The sequence below is a fragment of the Corvus brachyrhynchos genome, unplaced genomic scaffold (genome assembly GCF_000691975.1).
Source record: "Corvus brachyrhynchos isolate BGI_N302 unplaced genomic scaffold, ASM69197v1 scaffold229, whole genome shotgun sequence".
Taxonomy (NCBI): Eukaryota; Metazoa; Chordata; class Aves; order Passeriformes; family Corvidae; genus Corvus; species Corvus brachyrhynchos.
In genome coordinates this window covers 2,801,601-2,812,030 of record NW_008240042.1, presented here as the reverse complement: position 1 = coordinate 2,812,030, position 10,430 = coordinate 2,801,601, and the positions used below count along the sequence as shown (strand labels likewise).

Here is a 10,430-nt window from a genome sequence, read left to right as displayed (position 1 = left end):
CCCGAGGCCGTGCCTGTGCCCTCCGTGGGGGCTTGCCATGGAGCCGCGGGCTCCGGCCGGGACCTCCCCCGGGGAGCTGGGGCCGGGCTGGAACACGAGGGTTCCAGACGGGGGGAGCGGCTCCAAGTGCGTGTGTGGTCCGGGAAAGGGACCCAGCCCTTGGGGCGCCAGCATCGCTGGTGGCAGTGGGTGTTGGTAGGGAAACAGTGAGGATCCCTGGATTCACGGCTGGAATTGCCCATTGCGCTTTGCCCCAGGAAGCAGCGAAATGAAGTTGGCACCGTACGGGTGTTTTCTGCCTTAGACTGAAGTCACAGAACAAAGCGATGTTAAGAGCAGAAGTCAAGCGAACACTGACAGAGGGGGTCTTGCAGCAAACTGGGTGCGTGTGCTGCGTTTTTTAACCACAGCATCTTTTCTCTGTGGTTTAATCACAAGCCTTAACTTAGTGTGCTGTGTCATCTGAAGGCATCCTTTTAAATTTATGCTTTTCTTGTATTTGTGAGCTGAGATCAAAACTACTCTTCCTGTTCCCGCACAGACATGGATGGACTGCTCCCTCCGCCCCTAAAGACATGCAACACCTACTTATGGCTTAGCCCTCTAAAACCATTTTAGCAAAAGGTTTTAGGGATGATGAGGCCTTTGGCGCTGTTGAAATTTAACAGATGCACAGTGGGGCAAACAAGGATTCTTAGTTACACTTTAAGAAGTAATAAAAATGCCAAAGGGAAAGTTTATTGCAGTGACTATAGGAGCTCTGTCTCCCCATCTCAACCCTTAAGATTTTGCTTTTATCTCCTTCAGCATTTTCTCCGGCTGAAAGCGTGACAGCTCAGGGGTCTGCCTGTCTGTACAGAGGATTTAAAACAATGTGGAAGCATGTCTCTTATCCTAATGTTTTCACTTCTCAGCTAACCTGAGATCAGGATGAGTCTACGGAAGCAAACCCCCAGTGACTTCCTAAAACAAATCATTGGAAGGCCAGTTGTTGTAAAATTAAATTCTGGAGTTGATTATCGAGGTAAGTTCTCCATCTGTCTCTCACAGTGAGTAAAGTAATTCATTGGGGAAACTGGAATAGATGCATTGATTTTGAAAAGAAAAACAGTGTGATGCAGAATCGTGGAGTGTGAGAACAGAGATCTCAGAATGGTGACAGTAAAGGAGAAAGTGATAAAAAGGGGGGTAACAGTGGATTTAGAGATTTAAACTACTGATCTAAATCATTAGTGTCCTTGGTCACAGATGACTAAACTGAATGATTTGGAGTTTCTAAACTGATACTGGGAAGATTGTTTGGAATTACAACTCCTGAAATGGCCAAGCTGCCCCCTTTAAGCACCTCATGTTGGAACTACACTTTTCTTCACCTTTCTGTTCTCCATTTCCTAGTATAGATCTTGGGCTAGAAAAGCTTCAGAGTAAACCATGCTGTCAGTCATAACAGAATTCTTACACGAGGGGTAAGAGCATTATTGACATTCTTGGTTAAACAACTGCCTAGACCTGTGTTGGATCAAAACTCACAGAGATACAGGAAGAACTTTAGTGTAGCTTTTGCCAACTTCATTTTAACACAACCCATCAGTTTTATTCCTGATTTCTTCACCCTACCAGTATACCTATGTGGACTGTATATAGGATTATAGATGTTTTTCAGTAGCAGATTAAACTTGTCTGTGCAGTGAAATGTCCTGGTCCTGCTCCCATTAAGATAACAGTATCAACCTATCCAATTTTTTTCGTAGTATCCAAACTCAATTAAAACTAATCATGTATTTTCTATTGTGCTCTATTAAGAGATTTTATTCTCTAATTACTTAAACATGATGGTTCTGCAACACATCCCTGCTTCAGAGAGGTTTACTTCAACTGGCTTAGCTTAGCACTTGTGAGAGGAGACTTGTTTGTTCTGTGACAAGGAATCTATGCTATGACAGTTTTAATTTGTTTCTGTTCACTGGTGGAGTGTTCACTGGCACTTCCTGTTTCTCTTCAGTGTTACTCAGCTTACAAAATTTGCAGTCTCTCATTTCTTTGAGAACCACGTTGTCTGAGCACTTCAGGTGGGGTTGGTGGCTTAAAAAGTTCACTGCCTCTGTCAGTTCTTTAGTGCAGGAGAATGAAGAGAGCTCATTAAAGTCCATTAAAGCGAGTCATCATTTACCTGAGGGTACACACGAGGCAGGGCCAAACCGGATTTGGTTTTTTTGCTGTACTTCCTATTTCCTTTGAGACCATTGCTACCTTTCCCTTGGTAAGATCCATTTATAAATGCTGTAGATGAAATACTCAACTTTCCCCTCAGCAAAGCTAGTTTAATGTGCCTTCAGTCAAACACCACATTAATTGAACAAGAGTTCCTTGAACACCCGTATTTGTCATGGATTTTTCCCCCCTTCCCTTCCTTATTTCCCTGTGCACTCTTTTGATCTTGTGACAGAAAATCTGTGTAGTGTTTTCATTTGAATAATATGCACTTAGTTTTTTTTCTGCAGAAATGTGACCACCAGTTGTAAAAGCCAAACATTTACAAAACAGCATCTCAGACTATTGTTGCAGATCTGTCCAGATTCTCCCCCAGGCTGTGTTGCTGATTTTTTTGTTGCCTCCACCCTCTGAGGCCCCACACGCACCACCGTGGCCTCATGCAAGTGTTGATGTGTAACTGTGAAATGTTTTGAGTCGTTGCCAAGTGCTGCAAATATTCAAGGCAGGAAGCCCTAGGAAATAATCAGGGATACATTAATGTATGATTTCTGTGTGTAAAGATGGGTATGTACATTAAAACATCTCTACATACAGATAAAACAGATAAATTGCTAGCCAGGATGGGCAGTGATCATATTTGATGCCATTAGTGGTGTAAGAGTAAACACAAAGAAAAGGAGGAAGAGAATGAAACAACCATGAATGCACTCTAGGAACAAGAGTTTGTAAATACTGCATTTATGGCCCACTGAGTGGTAGCTTGGGTAAATCCGCATGGTCCAATTCTAATTTTGGACAAACAGATTTTTGTTTTCTGTTGTGTGGATCCCTCAGGATTACTAGAGTGGAAAAGAATCCTGACTTTGGTTTGGGTTTTTTGGTGCATTTAGTGACACTTTGTGAGCAGTTTTTCCTCTGTCTGTGGAAACAATAGAGAGAAAAACAGAAAGGAAAATAATAATCTTTAAACCATGACACATTGGCAGAAGAAGTTGAATTCCTGATTATTAACTGGAAGATCCTACAGTAACACTTCCGAAAAATGAGAATGTGTCCTGAGTTTTCTCCCTCTTCCTAAGTACAGCCAAAATACTATTATTTCAAGTTTGACTGCTAGATAAATAGCTAGGTGTTTTTCAAACAGAGGGAAAATTATTTAAGTAGTATTGTCTCTGCAAGGATGAAGTCAGGAAAACCCACAGGCAAGAGGAAGATAAAACAACTTGCAAAAAGCTGTATTAATTGTGTGCTACTAAAATGCATGTTTTCCTGATCCAAAAAATAATCTAATATTACAAATGACATTTTTTTTTTCTTTATTGCATTATCTAAACGGTGTAATTTTATTTTTGTGGGAAGATTTCAGTGCCCTTTGTTGAAAAATACGTAGAATTTTGTTGACATCAAAACAGAGACTTGCAGCCAGTGTTCTTCTAGATCTGTAAGCATGAAGACAAATACGTGTATGGTGTCCTGTATTGAAAGGGTTGTTTTTCAGCTATATCCTTTACAAGTTTTGCTGATAACTCAGTTTACATAGCTTTGTCCTTAGGTTATCCAGTTACACTTAATATCACAGGTTCTTTTTGGTGGGTGCTTAAAACACAAGTGAGAAGAGACAACTTAAACATTCAAAGTGGAAATTGTCCATCTTTTGAAGTAATACCTTAATAACTTCTTTTTTTACTCCCACAACTCTTACACCAACTGATAACATTGCTACCAGAGTGCCTGGGATTCCTCTCTCCCAGCTGAATTCTTTAAAGATACCTCTCCAAGCTTGGATTTTTAGTTTGTTAAAAGATATAGGGTGGGTTTTTTTCCTGTACTGTTCAAACACAATGCATTTTTGTTTATTTTAAAGTAAGTTCAAGCTGATTCTCTTTTAAACTGCCACTGTTTTCAGGTGTCCTGGCTTGCCTGGATGGATATATGAACATAGCTCTGGAGCAGACTGAAGAATATGTAAATGGACAATTAAAGAACAAGTACGGGGATGCATTTATCCGAGGAAATAATGGTAATTCCTACTCCTGTTGCTGCACATTAGCAAATTGTGTTTTGATATTCTGAATCTGACGGGTGGTTGAGGTGCAAGTCAGCTGCCTGTAAGCCTAAAACTAATATCCCGTCTTGGAAATCTTAACAGTATTTGCTTTTTACAGTTTCACTTTCCAGGGTCTGTGCTTTTCTGCATTCCTGTGGTCCATTTTGCTTCTGAACTTGAAGTTCATTTAGAGAATCATGCTCTTTTCTAGCCTTCCTTGGAGCTTATTTTCTACTGTTTGACAGGCTTACTCTTTTGCACTTACCGCTTGCTTAGATGGCCTCTGCACCATAAGAGTTTGTGTTTTCTAGGCAAGCTACTGCATAAATTTATGCTACAGTGCAGCTATTACAGTGACACTAATATTTTCTGGTGAAGCAGTTTTCCAGAACTGAATGAATGCTGATCCTTAGTTCTGGAGGCTATTTTCATCTCTTGAGTAAAGATTTTACCACCAGTTAAGAAAATCACTCATGCTTTAATATCAAGCCTTTGAATAGCTGAGTGCAGTAGGTGGATTTTAGTGCACTTCAAGGACAATCCCAGGCTCCTGAAATGACTCCCTGGTATCAGGCTGTAATAGCAGGACATGCCAGGGAGAAGAGTATCTAAAAATAGAAAAGGTTCACAAGTCGGATGTGAAGAGACTTGAAGAGGAGGTAAATGAAGCAGAGTTTGACTGAGTTGCTTGGGAAGAAAATGGAGGGATGGAATAAAAAGACACAAGGACCAAATCCCATGTTAGAAAAAGAGTCAAAGAGGATGTGGTACCAGTGTAAAAGCATTTTAGGTGGAGAAATAATCCTTGAAACAAGGCCCACCCTTGCTTTTTGCAAGGCATTTGGATTTGTTATGCTAAGGACTGGAGTGACATTACAGCTGGAGGGTCAATTAAGGAAATAATCTGTTATGAAAGTTAAAGGGATGAGAGGCAGAAGGCTCAAGAACCGGCTGGACAGAGAACTGAAGACATCCCAGGTTTAGTAGCACAGTATCATGTTGTGAATGGATCTGTTCTGGGGATATCATCAGCCAAGCAGGAGGAGGATGTGTGTTCCTTCATAACTAATCATTAGTTTTGCCTTAAGTGCTTGCGATTTCCAGCTCTTATTGAAAGATCACAGCATTAGTGTCTGACACCTGTAATTCTGCTGCTGAGGAACTCTCTCATGCTCCCCTCAGTAATACTGCAGGGCACTACCTTTGTTCACTATCAGCCTACATCTGCTGGAACATAGTTGGGCTATGAATAAAATAAATACTGAACCAAAGTAATACATAATGTTTAGATCTAATGGCATTTTTTGAAACCTGGAGTTAAAAGTTGCCTGGCTTTGTTTGTGCTGAATGGGATTTATTACAGCGTCGGTTTACAAGCCATGGAAATAAGATGTTTGAAATAAAAAGGCTTTTGTGTGTTATTTACCAGTGCCCTCTTCTGTGTGCCACTTTCTCTTTTCCACAGTGTTGTACATAAGCACCCAGAAGAGGAGGATGTGAAGATGCCAGAAGGAGGCTGTTTTTTTGTACTTGTGAACCTCTTTGAAGTGATGAGCCCTATTTGATTTGTAGTTCATAATCCGCAGGTGAAATACACAAGTGTTTAAATATTTTTTTTAAATAAATGTGAACGGGTGTAAACTGCCTGAATGTTTTTGTTTCAAAGCACTGCTTTGTTCCATGGTACAGAAAAAAAAATAAAAGAGAAGCATGTAATAGTACTGCAAGACTAATTTGAAGCAACAGCTCATTTAATTATGCTGTTACAAAAATACAGATTGGAAGGTAAGCAGGCATGGAGTAATTGCAAATCAGAGCCCTTTATTATGGCAAAACAATAGGTTAACTGACGTTGGGAAGGGAAATGCTAATGGTTTGGTGACAATGACCTGTCCCCTTTGGAAAACACAGGGTCAGCTTTAAATGCCAGTCTGGTAAGAGTCGTCGGGTAAAAAGTTCAGCTGTCCAAAAAATCGTGAATTGTGGATTGAATCAAGAGATGTAACACTGACACTTCAACAGTTAGGGGTGGGGAAAGAATTGAATCAAATGGAAGAAAAGCCTTAAGGGTGTAAAGAAAGCTCTGTGCCAGCTGAGGAAGTCAGTCAGAGGTGAAGAGCTCTCAGTTGGTATGTCAGTACAGCCTAGTAGCTACTTCACCTCCTGCCTGTGTACCCCCCACCCTTCCTCTGCTTGGGGTGACCTTTTTCTTGTGCTTCTCTGCCAGACACAATGGACTTTTTCAGTAAAAAGCCATTTTAACTAATACCTAAAGCTACTCCTGAAAACACACTAGGAATCTGAAAGTTTTTGTAAACATGCCACATGTGTCCTCTCCAGCCAGTTCCCTCTTTCTCCCATCCATTCCCCCCACAACCTGGTACCATCTCTATATTCTCTGTGTCTAGCCAGAAATGAGAACAAAAGCATTAGAGTATGGGGTATGCATTAGTGAGGGGGAGCCTCTGAGCAGACAACAGGGAGGGAAGTTGTTTGTGTGTATTTTGCAACAATGCTCCCAGATAATCAAAGCCCAGTGAGTAAATCCAGCTCAGTTTTACATGGATACTTATTCCAATTTATAACATGTGTTTTCTCCTTTCACATGCAGTCAGCCAAGAAAAAAACCCAAACCAACTCTGAACATTCAGATACTCCTTTGCCTGAGTGTTTCTGCACTTAACATCCACACACTGAGAATGTTCTCTTGTTCTTTGTGACAAAGTTACAAGTTAGGGTAATGTACCTCATGGTGAGGTTATTGAGCCAATTTTTTAAAGCGAGCTTTCTGAAGCCTTGCTTTATTCTTTGGACAGTTTATAATGCCTCCAAGAACAAAAGTACTTCTAGTTGTGGATGGATTAACACAAGACAACTGTGTGAATATAACATTATTTCGTTCTTCCCAAGTACCAGTAGCTCTGATGCAAGCAGGGAATAGTAACATTCCAGTTATCAAAGGGAGAGAATGTGGTCTGCAAATTTTTAATTTTACTGTTTTTTGAGATGGAGAAATAATTCTAAATTATTTTGCAGTCAGTAGTTAACCTTTCCACAGTAAGCACTTCAGAAGCCATGACAGAACACACAAATAGAGTTGCTACTGTACAATATGCTTCAATAATTTATCATTTTGTGACAAGGGTTGAAAAAGGTCCAGGATATAAGACAAATCACCAGCTTGCTCTTCTGTAAGTGACTTTGTTTTAAAAATGAAGATGTACCTCCAAGTGGGGCATGCAGTTTTTCATTTGCCTTGTCATCTATATGTAGCTGGCAGGTTGCTGTCTGCTTTCAGTCCTGGAAACTGTCTGGATTTTGTTGTTTGGTTTTTTGTTTTTATTTTAATACAGGGTTAAATTTTTCTCCCTCTCCACACACCTACCCACGTATAGCAACACATTTTGCAGACTTTGATTTAATGTCAAGAATTTGCATTGTTAACTTTTTAACTGCAGTTCTGTTTCTATAGAACAGTTGTAATCTGCTACTTCTGGTGGTCTAATCACATACTAAACTCTGTATAAATATAAATACTATGTGGTTTACATGCCAAGGGGTTTTTTAATGTATTCTAGGTCATGAAGTCGCTATTACTATGTGAGGTGGACAGGAAGATTTGCCTTGAAGATCAGCTGTTGTAATTCATATTTAAATTTCAAAAGTAGCAAAAGAAATGAAGCATTTAATTCCCACAATCACTGAGTTTCAGTTTATTTTACAAGATTTTACCCTCGAATTCATTTTTCGACCCCAGTGTTTAAATCAAGTAAACATTAAACTTGATTTCAATTAGGCAGTCCAGTGTTCAAATGTAGCCTGGTTTTGGTTGGATAAAACACTCATATTGGATTTATTCTACTTATCTTTTAGATTTTGACTTGCACATATTGTGTAGGACAACATTACATTTGCAAGTAAATCCACAGCTTTCAGAATGTCACCTGGAATGCTATCCAGAGTTGCATGGCATTATATATGTACATCAACATCAAAGCAGAAAGGTTATGTTTCACAAAGTCTTGATGACCCAGCCTAATTTATAAACTCTTTATCCCACTGGGAGATACAAGTACACTCTTAAAAACACAATACACCTTCATACACAAAGGACAGCATGAGATACTAGCACTCGTATCCTCTATGTTACATCATTTACCACATCCTGATGCTCTTGCCCCAATACCTGTGTATAAAACAGTTCCACTTGGGGATCAAGCTCATTGAGATCAGAATTGACAATGAAATATAAGTGCCTTGAACAACCTGCAAGCATTTGTCCACTTTTCTTGGAAGAATGTACCCAAAATTAAGTAATCCAAAACTAACAAACAAAAATTACTGAATTTCAAAGACTAAAGCTGCACTCAAGTTGATAGTACTTTTATGCAATGAGATCCCACCATAAAACCACAGCCATTCAACCACTACCCCACCCTCAGCTACACATTCAGTTCACAGACAGATTCTAGGAAGAGCAGTAACTATGAATTTGCAACCTGCCCACACCACATCCAGCACAAGTTTCTTGCACTTGAAAAGCCAAACTGAGCCACATCTCCTTAAACAAAAGCCTGGCTGGGAGCAGCAGCACAGCATACCTCACGAAAACTAGAGAAAGTCTGGAAGAAGGCAAGTACTCACTGCATGGTGAAGCAGCCAAAGCTAAAGCCTGCAGTGCCCTGGAGTTGCTCCTATATAAAGGGAGCAGGTCATGCTAGGAAGGTTTTGTTTTAAAGGTATATACCCTGACTACCACTCACTTTTACAATTACTTTCCACCTGGTTCCTAGTTCAAAGGGAATCTACTGCTAACCACTCTGAACATCATTCATTTGAGTTCTTTATATCTTTTTTGTGATGTTATGATGACAAAACAGCTACTCAAAACCTTTCTGAGTTGCCCATTAGTTCCTCAAGCTTTTTCACAGTTCTGAAAACCAGCTGTGCCCCACAGCTGTGTTGTTCCTGGGAGATAAGAAAGCATGAAAGTGTTTGCAAAGTGACAGCCTTGCAACGTATGACTGATGGTACCAGAGCAATGCCTGATCTTTAATACCCCGACTCACACCTGTGGCCAGCTCCAGCCCTATGTTGGTTTTGAAAACAAGCAGGCTGTGGAGTCAGCAGTTTCAAGTCTAGGATTCCTGTGCCAAACTGTTCTCCAAGGCCTGAAATCAGATGGGAGGGGGCATTTTCTGGGCTGCTGTATTGACCCTGAGCGAGGGACCCTCGGCCACAGGATTCCTCTGCCAGGTCACCGTGACGGAGCTCACAGGCAGCTCCCATTCGGTGCTGTGATCACACCACCTGCTTGGCCTTGCCTTTATCTAACAGAGCAGCAGCAAGAGATCATCCTTTAGAATAGAACTGGGTTTGTGTATGGAAATTATAAAATAGCTCGTGACGCAAAAAGGGAGAGCAGCTCTCCATGGATGATTTGCATCTGTTCTGCTCAGTGCACTGTGGGAAAATCCATGTGGGTTCTGTCTGTTGCCACAGGAATGTGGGGAGCCCAGCATCTGAGGGCATGTTCATTCTACTTGCTGTCTGTACACTTCATAAAGCAATCATTAAGCTGTTTGTTGCTAGGCCTTATCTCTCTCTCTCTCTCTCTTTCTCTCCCCCCAACCCCTCCTCTAGAGCAGAACAGCTGCCCAGGTTGCAGCAGTTACCAAATAAAATAAAGGGTTATTTTGGTTTGAATTTGTGAGGGAAGGAGGCTCACACTGTATGTTGCATGCATGTGTCAGTTCATTCCCAGCAGTGACATTTTAGTCACTGTCACACTTCAGTAAGTGACAGAAGAACAGCAAGAATAGTCAACTGGATAAAAGGGAAAGGACCTGCCAGTACGTTTGCCAACCCTCTGCCTAACTAGCATCAGAAAAACATCCTGGTCTCCCCTAACACAGAGGCACAGGCATGCATAGGTCACCCTGAGATGCCAGTTTGTAGAGCTTGTTCTCCATTCTCCCTGTGGACTACCATGGGTTTTTAACCACTCATCTCACAGCTGGCCACTGCTCTTTGTTTTAAAGATAACTTGAAATATTCTTAAATAAGGTGGTGCTGCCAGCTTTGCTGGTTTAATGATCACTTCCTTGTGGTCTGGGCTCAACTGTTGCCACCTTCAAGCTCTCTGCTTGATCAACCTGCCCACTCTTTC

General features: G+C 40.9%; 1 protein-coding gene across 1 annotated transcript; it reads left to right on the top strand.

The window, feature by feature from the left end:
• The first annotated feature begins 132 nt into the window (after nt 1-132).
• LSM6 (LSM6 homolog, U6 small nuclear RNA and mRNA degradation associated) lies at nt 133-5,911 on the top strand. The gene is made up of 4 exons (XM_008641274.2): nt 133-382; nt 915-1,024; nt 4,121-4,234; nt 5,727-5,911. Exons 2-4 carry the CDS (start codon nt 931-933, stop codon nt 5,759-5,761), a joined length of 243 nt encoding a protein of 80 aa, XP_008639496.1. The 5' UTR covers nt 133-382; nt 915-930; the 3' UTR covers nt 5,762-5,911.
• The last annotated feature ends 4,519 nt before the right edge of the window (nt 5,912-10,430 follow it).

Excerpts from the sequence above, each read along its gene's own strand:
- LSM6 (XM_008641274.2), top strand. The coding sequence starts at position 931 with ATGAGTCTACGGAAGCAAACCCCCAGTGACTTCCTAAAACAAATCATT. Across the intron at positions 1,025-4,120 it reads TTCTGGAGTTGATTATCGAG|GTGTCCTGGCTTGCCTGGAT; the intron begins GTAAGTTCTCCA and ends CACTGTTTTCAG. Across the intron at positions 4,235-5,726 it reads ATTTATCCGAGGAAATAATG|TGTTGTACATAAGCACCCAG; the intron begins GTAATTCCTACT and ends TCTTTTCCACAG.